The sequence below is a fragment of the Ambystoma mexicanum genome, chromosome 2p (assembly GCF_040938575.1).
Source record: "Ambystoma mexicanum isolate Mex_15411 chromosome 2p, UKY_AmexF1_1, whole genome shotgun sequence".
Lineage (NCBI taxonomy): Eukaryota > Metazoa > Chordata > Amphibia > Caudata > Ambystomatidae > Ambystoma > Ambystoma mexicanum.
The window spans coordinates 970,693,485-970,711,850 of NC_090923.1; the positions used below are offsets into that span (position 1 = coordinate 970,693,485).

Below are 18,366 nucleotides of genomic sequence, written 5' to 3' on the forward strand. Positions count from 1 at the left end.
TTACATAATCAGTATGATTGGATAACCATAAATGATAAAGAGAAAATAAAAATAAATTACCGTTTCCAAAAGACATCCATACGGTTCCGAACCCAATAAGAAGGATGACAAAACAACATGATAAGAAAATAAGTGAGGTGCGGTGACTAAGCAACCCTGGATGATAAGATTGGCTGAATTACCAATAATAATTAAAATATCAAGGTATAATTACCGTTGATGCTTGTCGAAGGCGAATAATCTGTGCAACAAGAATTAGTGTCCAAAGTCACAATTATTACAGTGCCATGATGTTGCCACAATTAATGTGACAAAAACCGAAATCCAAGATTAGCAATGTATTGCACTTACCAATAGTCCGATTAATTCTAGGGTACAATTCCAGGACTAGACAGGATTAAATTAAATATAACAAAGTGTTAGAGCTACATAGCCCATTCAAAGAGTTTTTAATTTTTAATTTGTCGCAACACATTATTAATGGAAGTAAAAAAATTACCTTAATGTAAATTACAATTGCAACGACTAATTATAGTAGACTGCAAAGATCCGCAATGGAGGGGGGAATGTTGCCCACGAAGATACAATATATCCGCCAATTCAAAGTAGCCATGATAGTCCGATGTCAGTTCACAATTGAGCAATTAGCAGAAAAAGACAGAGAGCCAGAGCACGGAATTAGGTGAATGAATAGTAAATGAACATGATTAAGTGTCAGGGACCGTATCGAAGGAGCAGCATCTCACTTACCAGCCTTCCGGCAACAACTGTATCCAAGGGAGAGTGCGCGCGCGAGATGCAGCTGGTGTAGTTAACCAGGAGAACTAGGACACGAGAGCAAGACCGTGACGAAACATCCAGCGGCAGCCAAGTTGGGTGAGGAAACCACTGGCTTCCAATCAAATCTCAATGAAGACAGACTATTAAGCCAAAATTGGCAATCGAACCTATACGCCATTATATAAAGTAACTGACGTTGTATTATGAATTAGAAATAACGCACTAAATTTTTCATGCATCCAGGTTGTGTAATCTGCCGCACACACTTGTTAACTCATCACGACACATAAATCACGGTAAAGTTACTTCCATTTGCACGCAAAATAAAAATATATAGCATTAAAAACAAGGTAATGGTGTGTAGCCACCTACGGTGTCATCTGCACTGGCAACCAACCTAATAATTGCACCAATTATAATCATTTATATAATAGCTAAAAGGATTATGAAAACCCATTTGTAAACGGGCCAGCTATACATGGACCAGAAGTTTAATCGGTGATTGTGTGAAACCTCATTTAAGTCATAAATAATTTTAGTTGAAACAAATAGCAGGCTGTGGAATGGAATTAAAAATATAACTCAACTGATTGATGTATTATTGTAAATTGGCGCAGTTCACTGATTATATTGACCTTGTTTCTTACTGAGGGCACTTGGTCTAGGTACCCTCAAAAATTCATGTTGAACGCTGCCTTTTATATTTTTAACTATTGGCATTAGCGCTGGTCGTTCTTAGTGGCCTTCTGGACCACCTTGTTCTACTGGTTAATTTTTGGCCCTCAACCCAGCAGCTGTTGCATTGTATTTTCTTAATTCAATGGCTGAAGCAGCCGAATATATCCTCACTAGGGATGAGGATATTAAAGCATTATTTGCACCTCGTGGTTCTACTTTGAATCCGTTCAAACGGTTACCTAACATTACTGAGGATCTTGGATCTAAATTTATTAAGCTTGAGAGGTTGAGTATCAGAGAAATCAATACATTTTGGGAGATGACTACGCTTAAGCATTACATTCAAGAACACAAAATACCGAGAGGCCTTTGTATACTCATTTTGCTGGATTTTGAGGATCCTCAGGATAATGACTTGGCAGTGGAGTGGGAAACCAACCTGACCAATAGTTCTAATAAAATGTTATTATTACTTATTGAGCATGCGGAAAGAGCACACTCTCGTATTGTCAAACAAATTGATGAACTCAAACAAGAAATTCAATTGTTTGATGCACCTTCTGCAACTATTGATAAAAATTCCAAAACAATGTATAATATACTGAGAAGGCATCAGGATGAGGTTAAAATGAGAAAATGTAGAACATTTTCTAGAGACAACGGGGATTATCGAGATAATCGGGTTTACACTTCACAGCCCAAATTTGATGGTGTCCAGATCGCGCAACAGTAGTGCTGCCTCATCCCCTGCCAGCTCTTACGTAGAAAGTGATGTAGATAGACCTAGGAACAAAGCTGTCCCAGGGACTAACCAACCTCAGGATGAGGCTCAGGATGAAGAGGATGCCGACTCTGTGGAATTACCTGTACAACCTACTTTGGCTCCGCAACCTTTTTTTAGAAGAGATGAGAAGATTCAAAAAGGGCAACCGACAAGAGGCCATCAGAAAACAGGTCAGGTTCCGCTTACCACCCGTTGCCAATACCGCAATGCTCGGGCCCAACCAAGGGGCTCAAGAGGTGGCCAACACAGGCGGCGCCAACGCCGCTTCATTAGGTCAACGGCTAACCAGAGCCTCTTATCAGAAATCCCTGCAGAATCAGATCGATCCAAATCAGTTCAGATAGATTTAATACATAATCTTAGTCAATATCAGCTCTTTCCAGAAGAACACTCACTACTTAATAAAGGTTTATCTTTTGCTCCATCCTGTAAGAATGATTGTGTGCAGATACAGATTGATTTATTCAAGTTTATCAGAAAGTTAAAGTTAAAAAAGTTTTTTGCCACACAGGTTAAACAATATTTTCCTATAACGCCTGTCGCCAAATTATCAGAATTTACACTGCAAACAATGATGAGTACACACATACTTATGTCTATTGATGAGTCAATGTCTGATAGTGAGTCTAATCTCCTTGATACCATGAACGAATTAGACATACAGCATCGTAATTTGACAATTAAAGAATTTGCAAACAAATCGAAATATACTCCCATTTTTTCAGATGATAATATTATAGATACTTTTCATCGGGTAGTGACTAATGATATCCATACATTGTTTGATCGTCGTTCTTCCCGCCCTCATCCTACATTTTCTAATTTAACATCAGCACAGCGTCTTGCCCTTCACAAGCTGGCATATAATGATTCACTTGTGATTAAGGAAGCTGATAAAGGTGGTAACGTTGTAATTCTGGATAAAGCAGATTACATCTACATGGCATTGGATCATTTGAATTCTCCTGGGTGTTATGCCATTTTGAAAAATAATCCTATTTCACATATTCGACATAAAGTTCATTCTCTAATTGACAAAATGGTATAAACTAGGTATTATTACCGATGTGGAAAAATGTTTTCTGTTCTCTGACAAACCAACAATGACAACCGCCTATTTTCTGCCCAAGATTCATAAGCTGTTTGATAAGATACCGGAAGGCTGACCCATTATTAGTGGCCAGGGTGGAATTTTGGAACCAATTTCAATCTGTTAATGAATGCATCTCACCACTGGTTCACTCCACACCTACATATATACGTGACACTATGCATATTCTTGACATCCTTGCACAATTGCCATATATCAGTGAAGCATTATTGGTCACACTCGATGTTAAATCTCTATACACTTCTATTGATCATCAGAAAGCAATTGACAGTATTATCTATATTTTCCAACACAAATCAGCATCGTATCATCTTCATATTGAAATGATCAAAGAATTTCTTTTCTGTGCTCTACAAAACAATGTTTTCCTTTTTAACGATACATATTACCAACTGATTGGGATTGCCATGGAAGCTAGTTTTGCTCCATCTGTGGCGAATATATTCATGCACCAATTTGAAGAACAGTATGTGTTTCAGAACAAGGATTTTTTTCAATTTATACATCTTTGGAAGAGATACATTGATGATGTTTTCATGATTTGGACTGGTAATGAAGTAGAATTAAGAGTTTGTTAATTTTCTTAATCGTTAACAACTGGGCTTTGCAATTTATACATCATTACTCTAATGATTCTGTAGACTTTCTTCATTTAAACGTCTGTGTCCCCTACTGGTTTTATCACTAAAACTTTTCGCAAACCTACTTCAGTTAATGCAGTTTTACATTCATCCAGTTCTCATAAACGTTCTGTTATTAATATTCCGAAAGGAGAATACATTCGAGCAAAAAGGAATTGTTCTCTCAATGCTGACTTTGATGCGGAAAAATCATTTATACATGATCAATTTGTACAACGTGGGTATCAACCAAATCTGCTTACCAAGGTTGAACGTGAAGTGTCCAGTATGGAGAGAGGTGATTACTTAAACCTAAAACTAGGTCATCTTCAGCTAATATACCTTTCAACAAAATTTGACTGATCACTCGGTACAACAGTGATAGTAATGGTGTGTATGCTATACTCAAACGTCATTGGCACTTGCTCCATCTCGATAATGATCTAACTAAACTATTGGATTCACATCCATCAATAGTATTCAGTAGAGCCCCCACTCTTAAAAATCTTTTATGCCCGTCTTTTATGGCACAAGCACCCATTGCTAAAACATGGTTAGACCAAGGGCGGCTGAATGGTTTTCACAAATGCAGGAGCTGCAATATGTGATCATATACATTTGAGTCTGAATCCTTAGATTTTGGGTGCACAGGCAAGCATGTCATTAATTCATTTATTAACTGCAATACAAAGTTTCTAGTGTATTGTATAATTTGTGCGTGTGGACTATTCTAAATTGGAAGTACCATCAGGCCACTTAAAATTCGGATTCGCGAACATTTGGCCTCTTTGAACAAACAGGATGCTAAATATCCTTTGGCACTGCATTGGCAGACTTTACATCAATTGGATGATTTCAAGGATTTAAGATTTATTGGTTTAGCTCAGATTCGTCCTTCCAAAAGAGGAGGCAATATGGAACTCAGACTGAGACAATTGGAAGCGAGGCTGATCTGTAAACATAGATTGGTCATTCGTGGATTAAATTCTGATCATGAATTTCACGTTTTCTTATGATTCAACTTGTATTTCAGACAATTTCTGTTTTTTTCATGATTCCATCTGTATTTCAGTTAAATTTTAATTGTATATGCTATTAATTGTTTCAACTAAAATTATTTATGACTTAAATGAGGTTTCACATAATCACTGATTAAACATCTGGTCCATGTATAGCTGGCCCGTTTACAAATGGGTTTTCATAATCCTTTTAGCTATTATATATATATATGATTATAATTGCTGCAATTATTAGGTTGGTTGCCAGTGCAGATGACACCGTAGGTAGGTGGCTACACACCATTACCTTGTTCTTAATGCTATATATTTTTATTTTGCGTGCAAATGGAAGTAACTTTTCCGTGATTTATGTGTCGTGATGAGTTAACAAGTGTGTGCGGCAGATTACACAACCTGGATGCATGATAAATTTAGTGCGTTATTTCTAATTCATAATACAATGTCAATTACTTTATGTAATTGCGTATAGGTTCGTTTGCCAATTTTGGCTTAATAGTCTGTCTTCATTGAGATTTGATTGGCAACCAGTGGTTTCCTCACCCAACATGGCTGCCGCTGGATATTTCGTCACGGTCTTGCTCTCGTGTCCTAGTTCTCCTGGTTAACTACACCAGCTGCATCTCGCCACGCGCGCACTCTCCCTTGGATACAGTTGTTGCCGGAAGGCTGGTAAGTGAGATGCTGCTCCTTCGATACGGTCCCTGACACTTAATCATGTTCGTTTACTATTCATTCACCTAATTCCGTGCTCTGGCTCTCTGTCTTCTTCTGCTAATTGCTCAATTGTCAACTGACATCGGACTATCATGGCTACTTTGAATTGGCGGATATATTGTATCTTCGTGGGCAACATTCCCCCCTCCATTGCGGATCTTTGCAGTCTACTATAATTAGTCGTTGCAATTGCAATTTACATTAAGGTAATTCTTTTACTTCCATTAATAATATGTTGCGACAAATTAAAAACTCTTTGAATGGGCTATGTAGCTCTAACACTTTTTGTTATATTTAATTTAATCCTGTCTAGTCCTGGAATTGTACCCTAGAATTAATCGTACTATTGGTAAGTGCAATACATTGCTAATCTTGTTTTTCGGTTTTTGTCACATTAATTTTGGCAACATCATGGCACTTTGTAATAATTGTGACTTTGGACACTAATTCTTGTTGCACAGATTATTCGCCTTCGACAAGCATCAACGGTAATTATACCTTGATATTTTTATTATTATTGGTAATTCAGCCAATCTTATCATACAGGGTTGCTTAGTCACCGCACCTCACTTATTTTCTTATCATGTTGTTTTGTCATCCTTCTTATTGGTTTCGAAACCGTATGGATGTCTTTTGGAAACGGTAATTTATTTTTATTTTCTCTTTATCATTTATGGTTATCCAATCATACTGATTATGTAACACTGTAATGATTTAAACAATGCTGTTATGTATCACACATTCATGATTGTGGCCAATCCCCCCCCTTTTTCAACCCCTAAGTGTTTGCCCAATTGGTATGATGCGTATACATTGGTCAACATGCTAATGGTTTTAAATTGCATTTTGATGCATAGCCTTTGAAGAAGAGCTCTGCTCGAAACACGTGCCAGGCTGTGGAATGGAATTAAAAATATAACTCAACTGATTGATGTATTATTGTAAATTGGCGCAGTTCACTGATTATATTGACCTCGAGGGCACTTGGTCTAGGTACCCTCAAAAATTCATGTTGAACGCTGCCTTTTATATTTATAACTATTGGCATTAGCGCTGGTCGTTCTTAGTGGCCTTCTGGACCACCTTGTTCTACTGGTTAACTTTTAAAAGACACTATGGAGAGTCTTAACAATGACACCCATAAAAAAAGTAAAGGATTTTTCGAGAGTGGGAAAAGGTGCCCACTCTGAGGAATATGGAAAAAGAATCCACCAGTAAAAGCAAAAAGTTCTGGGGTTGACACAGGTCAGGAAGATTTAATATTACTATGAAAATCTTACCTAACAATAATTACAGTGCTGCATACATTAAAACTTTGAGTCCATCCAGTCGATCCGGTGTTGCCACGTGCAACTAACCTCTTCCACAGATGTCCTGCAGGTCTGATTTCAGGTTTTAGTCACACTGTTGCAAACTCTGATCTTATTATAAGAACTGGAGCTATCGCTCTCCAAGGCAAATAATAGCCCTGACCTTACGGCCGCATCCCACTTAGTCTTGTAACAGCAATATGTGGCTCAGAGACCAATACTGAATCCTGATGGGGACACCCCCTGGTACAGCACCCTCGATTCTTCCCCCCTCCCACTAGAATAATGGAGAAAAAAAAATAGCTGCAGCCAAACCGTGAAACCCACACAGCCAGCTGCTCTAAGATACCCACACAGGGAAACTAGGTAGCCTGACACAGGGCCGCTCAAGAGGCACCATCTGTCTTTACATCTCTGGTGAGGACTTGTCAGGAAAGAAATCTGGTAAACCAGTAGGGGAAATCAAAAATACACATGCCCACCCGCCAGTCTAGTAGGAGGGGACTTTGGACCTCGCACCATCCTTTAAAAAGGAGATGTTGTCTTTTCATTGAGTATTGATGCCCCACCCCCAGTACTAGCCGAGTACAACGTGCTCCCATGTGATTTGAAAACTTGGACCATAATCCCCCATTTTATAAGAGTCATTCTGCTTTTTTATAACACCCTGCACTCCTCAGTAGCAGGGTGACCACTTGGCTGAGGTGTGGAGCAAGAACCCAGTGAACTTTTCACGAAAAGCACCCTCTCCATATTTGATTGCATTTAGGATGAACCCCTGCTTGGCTTTCTTCTTGTCGAAAGCAAGAAAGTGAAATCCTGAAGCTAATGCAAAAACATGGTAAATGTATACTTTCTGATTATGAGAACGTCTCCCATTGCTGAAAGGGCTAAATAGTGTTCAGGGGTTATACGGGTGCCAAAGCACAATTTTAAAAGGCCTCTCTCTGAAGAAACTGGTATTGGGGAAGACTGGAAGCCTTGATAATCCTTAAAGGGGCATATTAAAGGGGCTGTAGTCTATAATAGGTAGTGAAATGGACAGATTATAAATAACTGGTTGTATTTTGTATGTTTTAAGCTGCCTGACTGTATACAGACTGTCTGTTATATCAATTTTTCTTCTGTTCAGATTTCTGAAAAGCTTGTCCAGCTGCAAGATCGGCGGAAGGAGACAAATGACAAATGGAAAGATAAGATGGACTGGCTGCAAATAGGTAAGGAATACTGATGTGAACACATTTAGTTAACATAGACGTTGGGCCAGGGCCATTTCCATAGAGGATTGGTTGGATCCCAGAATTTTAACTGGTTTCTCTGCCATGTGCAGCGTTTTTGGTAACCCACCAATCTAAAAGAGGCAAAGGCCCTCAAATCGTATCAGAACGTTATACCTGCACAGAAAGGATAGGAAGTGGTGGTGCTACACGCCATGACTGGAAAATTTCTCTTCTAAATGTTAGGGCTGAATTCTATTTTTTGGTGGTTCTGCTGTCCCATTGTGTGGGACCCCCTACACTATTTTTTGTTTTCCTTTTTGGATTTTGGATCCCTGGCTTATTTTCATGGTCAGGTGGACTTCTGCTGATGTCCCTTTGCAATTGCAACAGGACAGGTGTGCTTTTTAAATTGTGTCACAGGAGTAAAGCTCAGGGGCAACGCGTTTGCCTTGGAACCAAGACAACGCAGAGCAACACAGGTTTGAATCCCGGTCCTGCACTTAGAGACTGGTCTCCGGTATTGGGTGCTTTTAGGGCAGTTTTTCTGAAGTCCAACTAAGGGCTTAGTAAAACCATTCAACTGAGGCAGTACAAGGCGCCACTGTTAGTGTATGGCTATATCACCTGATTATATGGTAGCATAGACAGAGCAGCCAGGTTTATCTTAGGAGGGAGATAGGGCTGTAGAATCAGTACAAAGAAATTGTAATGCATACATGGTCCAAAGAAACACTGACACACTATATATATGTACTTAATTAAACCATTAATTTTTACAAGTAGGCGCAGATAAATCTTGGTGGGGGCGGGGGGAATAAGTACTGTCACACATCATATAAACACATTATAAAAAACACAACACTATGCTTGCAGGTTCACAGACCAAGGCATATAACCTTATTTGGAACACCTAACAATAGTTCTACGGAAATAAAAACCAATAGTTACTTTTGGATTATTTGCAGTAATACAGGGTAGTAGCCCCTAGCAGTTGTAACGTGACGCTGAACAAGAAATCGCATAGTAAGTCAACTGGACAAGATACTGTTTGGAATAGTGGAACACCTCTTCCGTAAACAGTAAAAACCTATAATTCTGATTCAGGATAGGTTATTCTAGGGGAGTTGGACCTTGGGTGTAATAGTCAATTACAGTTGCTTTTCAGTACACAGACTAAGGGAAGCAATAACTTAACTTATTTATGGATGGCACAGAGCTATGCAAGGTAAGTAAAATCTCTGTATACTTTTGTAAGGAGCTACCAGCAACCTAAAAGATAAGTATGACGTAGGCAGACTTCTTCTGGACAGGCTAACGGCAAGCCAGGGGAAGCAAGATCGTATTGGGGACACTACTACAATAATCCTAACAGGAATAATAATGTGAACCAGCAGCATTACTTTTGGGAAGAGGGGAACCTAATTCACAGGTTGAGTAAGTTAACCTTCTATCTACTTTCTGTTAGAATGGTCAGACCGTTTCTCAGGAAAGTAGGACTTTGAAAATACTTATTTATGAAGGCACACAGCTTATTCAAGGTAAGTAAATCCTGTATATACTTTTCAGAATGGCAGAACATATGTAAGTTAAGTAATAACTTTTTATAACTATTCACGCTGAGAGTTTAAAGTTCCTAACTAATTTACAAGAAAAATGTTTGGAGAAAGAGGCAACGGTTTTTGCGCCAACTATAGTTTGTCATAGAGTTGGGTATTTGTATTTGACTTTGGAGGACTCAGAAGTCAAGGATGTTTAACTTTATCTTCATAAAGACTCGCTGCACGAAAAATATGATTAAATAAATCAACCATTATTTTCCTTCTTTTGTTAAAGCCAAATAGCCAAACTCTGACAAACTATAGTTGGCCCGAAAACTGTTGCTTCTTTCTCCAAACTTATTTCTAACAAACAGCTATCGGGCAGACAGTAGGTCAGCGACTACAAACGCCAAAAATGAAATCCACGACATTCATCAGAGGTTTGAATCATGTCTGCAAACGCACAAGCAATCTATTCTAACTAATTTACAAGTAAGTAAACTTCGAGTGGATTGTGTCCTCCAACATATTCCTCATTTTAGATGTATTCCATCGAGCTTTACTGCTCTTCGGAAATTTTTTCGGCAGAGGGCGCCGTGTGTCGATGTCGAGTCGATGGTCCCTCGAAGGCCTCCGTCGAGGGTGACGTCATCGGGTGTATAAGTAGCACGCGCAACGCCCGTTGGCCTCAGTCCCGTTTTTCCGCAGTTACGTTGCTTCGGACATTCGGCACGCCTCGAGTTCTGTCAAGAAATATAATATAACGAGAAGTAATTATGTCCTCGTCATCGACGCCAACCCCGAGATTGCATTTTAAGAAATGCAAGTAGGTCGTGCGGCTCAAAAATGTCGATCACGGACCCGCACCGCGAGTGTTTGTGGTGTCTCGGGGAAGGCCACGACATGAAGGCCTGTTCGAAGTGTCGGGTGATAACGAGGAAGGCCTTGCGAGAAAGGAGAGGAAAGCTACAGGTAGGTCGGAAGGATCGAAAAGCCTCTAGCGTCGAGTCGAGACCCCATGGGGAAAAATCTCCTTGATGCGAAAGGCATCGATCTAGATCCCGAAGCGATTCTCATCGCTAGTCGTCTTTGTCGAAGAAACAACGCCATAGGTCTCCCTCCACCTCATCAGACGAGTCTCCGAAAATGAAATGCCCCACAAAACATTTGTCTACCGAAGAGTGGGAAGCATTCAGGGTAAAAATTATTGAGGTGTTTGAGAAGGCAAAGCCTCGGTCCGTGCCTGCTTCGGAAGCCGGCCGGGAGCGTCATCGCTCCGACACTCGCGCGCCCTCGAGCCAGGGTGATCGTAAAAGGAAGGATAGGGAACCTTCCTGGACGCCGAGCGATAAACGCTCAAGTTGAGTCGACCAGTCGAGGTCACAAACGGCGTCCGAGACCTATCACACCTCGAAGGGGAAACAGTCGAAGGCCGCCTCGAAGCAAATCCTGTCAACGACTACTATGTAATCGTCGACGCCTTTATCGACATCCACACCGAAACCCTCGGCGCCAAATGCTCCAACCAAGCCAGGGCAGCCAGAAAAAGAGAAGGAGAAAGTTACAATTTCTGAGGAACAGGAGAGATCCGAGGAGGAAAATGTACCTTTCGGATTGCAATATGACACCCCAAATGTCCCAGAATGCTTGATCTCAGAGGAAAGCAGAATGAGTTATTTGGTGGAGTCTTTACACAATGCAAGTGGCATTGACACCTCTCCTGAGAATGACTTTGGTAGACCAGATCCAGGAGAGCATGCCAGTCCATCTTACCGTCAGTTAATGACCAAGGTGGTAGATTGCTTGGGATGGGCTAGACCACCAGCCCAATTCGTCCAGGACAATTTAACAGACATATTGGACCATGGTCCCACTGAAGACCCAGTACTACCTTTTCATGTAGCCTTACAAAACAGGTTGGCCAAGAATTGGGAAACTCCGGATTCTATTCCTCCGGTAAATAAATCCCTCGCATCAAAATGCCGCCCAGCCAGTAGCGACCCCGGCTATCAGTCAAAACATCCAACTCCCGAGAGTTTGATCATACAGGCAGCCACAGCTTCCAACAAACTTGCGTACCCGTCCATCCCTCCAGACAGGGACGATAAGCGTGTGGATTGTTGGGCACGGAAGGTATTTTCTGCCAACTCCACATGTGCCTTGGCAACATGTTCGTACACTCTGTGGGAGTGCATCGCAATGGCGGCGGAGTACATACCAGAAGGGGAAGAAAGGGAAGGTTTCCTAGCCATTGTTAGAGATGGAAAGGAGGCCATGCAGGAATCCCTTCAATCTGGATTGGACACTGCGGATAGTGTAAGCAGGTCCATGGGCACTAACGCGGTAATACGCAGGTTTGCGTTGTTACGGAAGTCGGGTTTTGCACCAGACGTACAGAACCGCCTCCTGAACATGCCTTTTGATGGGTCTCACCTTTTTGGCAACAAGGCTGACGAGAGCCTTGAGAGGTTGCAGACCTCAAAAGCAGCGGCAAAATCTTTAGGAGCTGCTATTAGGCAACCTCAGCCTTTTCGTGCGCAAGGGCAATCCTGTAGGGGACAATCCTATTGTTGTTACACCTCATACGGGAAGACGAGAGGAATGGCCAGTCAAAGGGGCCAAAGAAAAGCCACTCTTAGTGGACGAGGAAAACGTGCTAAGCCAGCTCCAGCTGCAGCCTCTTTGCCATCAGCAGCTGCAACAGCCGCCACAAAACCACTTTGAGGACTTGCACCACAAAACAGCTGTAGGAAGCAGGCTGTCGCAGCATCTGCAAGAATGGCGAGCCATTACTTCAGATATTTGGGCTCTAGAAATAATAGCCCAAGGCTATTGCCTTCCTTTTCTAAAGCAACCTCAAAGCAATCCACCAGGGAGACACCCGTTGAAACTTTCAAACCAGCTCCTACAGCAGGAAGTTCTAACCCTGCTGGAGAAAGGTGCTATAGAACCAGTACCTGCAGCGGAGAGCAACAAGGGTTGGTACTCCCCGTATTTTTTCATCCCCAAAAAGGACGGAGGACTGAGACCCATCTTGGACTTAAGAAACTTGAACAAGTTCCTCAGGAAGGACAAGTTCAAGATGGTTACCCTTTCTCAGATCCTTCAGGCCCTTCAACTCCAGGACTGGTTGGTGTCATTGGACCTCCAGAATGCTTATTTTCATGTGCCGATTCATCTCCAACACAGAAAATACCTGAGGTTCGTAGTTGGCGACTCACTATCAGTTTCGAGTCCTGCCATTCGGTTTGACCTCTACCCGAGGGTCTTCACCAAGTTAATGGTAGTGGTGGCAGCGCACCTCAGGAGAGGGGGGATTCATGTCTACCCCTACCTGGACGATTGGTTGATCAGAGCGCGCTCTGCTGAGCAAGCACTGGATCATCTGAAAGTCACCTCCCACTTCCTCCAAAAACTTGGCTTCTCCCTCAATTTAATGAAGTCGCAAATGACACCTTCCCAACAACTTCAGTACATAGGAGCTGCATTAGACACATCCTTGGGAAAGATCTTGCCTCCCAAGACGAGGGCTCAAGACATTCTTCGGATGGTTTCCAAATTCCAAAATGCCCAAAATCTCCAGGCTTACGACTTTTTAAGGTTGCTCGGCCTCATGGCATCCTGCATCTTTCTGGTGTCAGAGGCACGCTTGAGGATGAGATCCCTTCAATGGGCCCTAAAGACTCAGTGGTCCCAGTTCTTGGGTCAAATGACAGATCTTCAGATTCCGAACAAGGTCAGACAAGACCTTCTTTGGTGGACCTGTGCAGAGAACATCCTAAAGGGAGAACCTTTTTGGCAACCATGGCCGCAGATAACAGTATTGACGGACGCCTCACTCCTGGGGTGGGGAGCACATGCCAACGATTTGACAAACGGTCGTTGGTCTCCATCGGAGTCCAAACTACATATCAACCTTTTGGAGCTTAGGGCAATCAGACTAGCACTGAAGGCCTTCCTGTCATCTGTCAGGGGAAAGAATGTCCTGATAATGACAGACAACACAGTTGCCATGCACTACCTAAACAAAAAAGGAGGTGTGGGGTCACTGGTATTGGGCGATTCAGGAAGAAATCTCTTTAACAGCAATTCATCTAGTCGGGAAAGAGAATATGACGGCAGATGCTGTGAGCAGGCAGAGCACGGTATCCCACAAATGGGAATTGGCTCAGGACGTCATTGAAGAGATCTTCGCCCTTTGGGGAACCCCTCAGGTAGACCTATTCGCAACCAGTACCAACCGAAAATGCGAAAGGTATTGCTCAAGGGAATTTCCCCCGAGAATAGCCTTGGGGGATGCATTCTTGGTGGATTGGAATTTCCCACTATTGTACGCGTTCCCACCGATTCCCATCATTCCTCAGGTCATCAGGAGGCTGAGACGCTTCGGGAACCGCATGATCCTAATTGCTCCGGATTGGGCCAGGGGAACGTGGTATCCGGACCTTCTAGATATGTCCTTCTGTCCTCCAGTACGTCTTCCTCAGAGAGAGAACCTTCTCTCTCAAATGGAAGGTCAGGTTCTCCACCCAGAGGTCAGAACACTCAACCTTCATGCTTGGTATCTGAAAGGCTGAGATACAGGGATTGGAACCTTCCAGATGATGATATGGAGGTGTTGCTTTCGGCAAGAAGGCCAGCAACAAAGTCTCTGTACCGATGCCGTTGGAAAAAGTTTTGCAACTGGTACAGGGAAAAGAATGTCGATCCTTTTCTATGCTCTATTCCGGAAGTACTATCTTTCCTTCTGACCCTAGCACATAGAGGTCTGAATATCGGAACAATATAAGGTTACCTTGCAGCACTTTCCATTTTCAAGCGCTCGTCGGAAGAATGCTCCTACTTCAAAATTCCTTTGATAACACAGTTCTTAAAAGGTCTCCCTAATGCGTTTCCTCCTCCACCCATTTCAAGTACTGATTTGGGATCTAAATTTACTCCTAAAATTCTTAATGTGTGTCCCTTTTGAGCCTATGCACACGTGTCCATTAAGATTACTAACATGGAAAACAGCCTTTTTAGTTGCTCTAACATCAGCAAGAAGAGTGAGCGAATTGCAGGCACTGTCTTCTGGGCCACCCTATACTATGTTCCATAGGGACAGAGTTGTATTGAGCGTTAACCCATCATTTTTACCGAAGGTAATATCTGATTTTCATTTAAGTCAGAAAATTGTTTTACCCTCATTCTATCCTTCACCTCATCCTTCTAAGGGAGAAGAAAGATTACACAGACTGGACCCAAAAAGAGCTTTAAGATTTTACATCTCTAGACTTTCTAGGCTTAGAGTGGACAACCAGTTGTTAATAGGCTGCACAGGAAGAAAACTGGGTCAATCAGAAACAAAACAGACTTTCACGCTGGATCGTGCTTTGCATTTCAGAATGCTACAGACTAGCACAAAAAGACCCACCAGAAGGGTTACGGGCTCATTCCACCAGAGGCATTGCCTCTTCCACAGCCTTTCAAAGAGGTGTCCCAATAATGTCCATTTGCGAAGCAGCAACTTGGTCTTCACTTCACACCTTCTCAAAATTCTATAACCTGGATGCTTCCCAGTCTAGGGAGCTGACTTTTGGAAAAGCAGTGCTTTATTCTGCCATCTAAAGGCATTGGTGGGAAAAAATCTGACCCCTCCTATATGCTTTGGGAGCCTATCTAAGATGAGGAATATATTGGGGGACACAATCCACTCGAAGAACAAGTTACTTACCAACTGGTAACGTTCTTTCGATTGGATGTTCCTCCAACGTATTCCTCATCGCCCTCCCAACCTACCCCTCTGTAGATTTTTTTCCGGGTTATTTCCATCTCAAATCTCACAAGGCTGATACATGTCTGCCGGCACAATCTACACAGTACAAGATCACAGATACAAAAGAGGGGAAAAACAGAACTGAGGCCAACGGGCGCCCCGCATGCTACTTATACACGCAATGACGTCACCCTCGACGGAGGCCTTCGAGGGACCATCGACTCGACGCACGGCGCCCTCTGCCGAAAAAAATTCCGAAGAGCAGCAAAGCTGGATGGAATACATCGAAGATGAGGAATACGTTGGAGGAACATCCAATCGAAAGAACGTTACCAGTTGGTAAGTAACTTGTTCTTTTCAACACTTGGTTTACTTTTCAAGGCAGACCCTTTAAATTATTTAACCCTTCCCAATTCCAGTATATGAGTTCTCTGAGGTAGAAGAGGGACCCTAGTGCTCTAGGAGCTGCAGTATGCAGGTTGAGATAGGGCTCAGTTGCAGGCACAGAGTTCCTGAGGAAGACTGGGCAAACGAGTAGTTCATTTTGAAAGTTAGTTAGGGTCCAGGGACTTCTGAGAAGATACCCTAGGAGGGTTCCAGCAGTGGGCCTGGGTGAACTGGACGAGAGACCTCCCAAAGATCAACAGGAATCACAAGAGACTAATGGTAAGTAAATACCCCAGCCAACACAATACCTCAGCACAGAGGTGTTGCAGCAGGAAGACTTCAGGATATGCAGCCAAAAACCTGTCAATTGATTCCTTTGTCTAGAAGACAGAAAACAGGACTTTGGAAGGACGTTTGCAGCAGGGATCACGAAGAAGGCTCTAGGCAAGATTTTCCTTGTGGCCGGTTGCAGCTCTATGGATTTGGTGCCTTTTTCAGGATCACAGAAGAAGTCAGAATATCACCAGCCGGTTAGATTATTATTGTTTGCAAGGTCCAACACACTGATGAGCGGGCTTTTTGGACTCGATTTGTGTTACTGGAGGTTCTAGTGGGTCTCACCAGGCTCGAGTCGGGGTCGTCTGTTTCCAGGTCGATTGGAAGCAACGGCTACAGCAGGCTCTGGTTACACAGCAGACTCTCTGGAAATCGTTTCAGCTTTAGTTTTGGTTCCAGTGGCCAACTACCTCTTCAGCTTCAATAATCAGACTTTTATTCAGGAACCCAGCCAATCAAACAGCCATGCAACATTAAAACTTAGGGAGTTGGCAGTCCCTTTAGGAAAGCCAGCCGTCCAGTTTGAACTGGATTCTCGCATTCAGGCTAGAAGATAAAGGGCTGCAGATTTGTGGACTCCTCCCTCGCTTCCTGCCTTCACAGACACTCTGGAGCTTGGGCAGGGACTCCCGCTGAAGATAAAGTTAAGACAAAAGATTTTCCCACCCTGGATGTCAGGGGAATGAACAAGACAGGGGCCATTTTGTTAAATGAACACCCATGGGTTGCACCGAATTAGTAAAAAGGTTCACTGCCGCCAGCCCTTAAAAGTAACTTTTTACTTGTGACATAAATCTTACAGTTAAAATAAGAAAGGGATACCCAGTATCCACCAGCACTCCACATAGGTGGGGTTGCTCGTCTCACCTAATCGAATATAAAAGGGATCCAAAGATCCTTTCTATCCTTGGGAACTGTAGTTCTCACAAGGTTAGCCAGATAAAGTTAAAAGGGGATTCCCAGGGGCAACCCAGCAACAATAGGCAGTATGTGCCAAAAGTTGTCAAAGAGGATACAATTAAAACGAAACTATGGAGAGTCTTAAAAATGACACCCATAAAAAGAGTAAAAGATTCTGTAAATGTGGAAAAAGGTTCCCACTCACTGAGGTATAAGCAAAAATAATCCACCAATAAAGCAAAAGGTTCGGAGGTTGACGCAGGTCAGGAAGATTTATCATTGCTATGATAATCTTAGCTAACAGGCGCTTTACAAAAGATTAATTAATATTGGTTTTGGGGAGTAGGCTTCTGCAGCTGTAATTTAGGTTTGGCTTTACACACGGTGTAAGCAGTATAGCATTAGTAACCATACCTTTTTGCTAGCCATTGAGGTACTAATGTAGCTCTTTAATTTTGTTTCTGTGCCTTTACATTGTTAATGGGAAATGGCGGAGCAGACCTAAAAGGTTTTTGTGCAAGCATGGGGTCAGTTTGAACCCAGCCCAGCAACCTTTATTGTTGTTTGGCATGGTTTTCACTGGTCTGTAGCACTAGACAGACCACACACTCCAGCATGGGGTCTTGCCTGGATTCACATGCTCATCAATATTCCCCGTCCTCCGGCTGGAAATCCTCGGTAAAAAGAAAGCAGTTTTGCTTTAAAACTGAAAACTGCTTGTCTCTTCGATAACCAATCATTGTCCTTTGGGTCATACTGCCCCTACCCCATGACGCTCAGCCTCCTAAACTCCACTCCTGGTGGCCATCTTCAGATTTCTACCGCACTTTTCTGTGTTGGGAATTGTCATATTCTAAAGCCACCCCATATTATGTGGGTGGCTCAAAGCTCTGATCATAAGAGCTTCAATGTTTACCGTTGGGCTAGGGAGGGGGGCGGGCCGCGGAGGCTCACGTGGGTTAAGGGGTCGGTAGTTGGCCGTTAGAGTTGTGAAGGAATAAAGACGTTATTCCCCTGATCTCCGTGTGTGCGTGTTTCTTGACCCATGCAGGCCTGCGCACAGCGTTGTGACCGGGACCCTCGCAACGTGTGCTTGAGGGTCCTGATAGTTGGGGACGAGGATGCTGCTCGCCTGAGACTGGCAGTGTGAAGAAAGAATTCTGTCACGAATAAGGTAATTAATGCTGAGGGTGCTGCTGAGCAATTTGTACGCG

At 42.7% G+C, this 18,366-nt stretch overlaps 1 protein-coding gene across 3 annotated transcripts in view; it reads left to right on the forward strand.

Annotated features, from left to right (window-relative positions):
* SPTBN2 (spectrin beta, non-erythrocytic 2) overlaps positions 1 to 18,366 on the forward strand; it is a 1,293,574-nt gene that overhangs the window by 1,035,144 nt on the left and 240,064 nt on the right. For all 3 annotated transcript variants that reach the window (XM_069644771.1, XM_069644772.1, XM_069644773.1), the window contains one exon: positions 8,149 to 8,233. In XM_069644771.1, the coding sequence (XP_069500872.1) occupies positions 8,149 to 8,233 (85 nt within the window). The remainder of the gene's footprint in view (positions 1 to 8,148; positions 8,234 to 18,366) is intronic.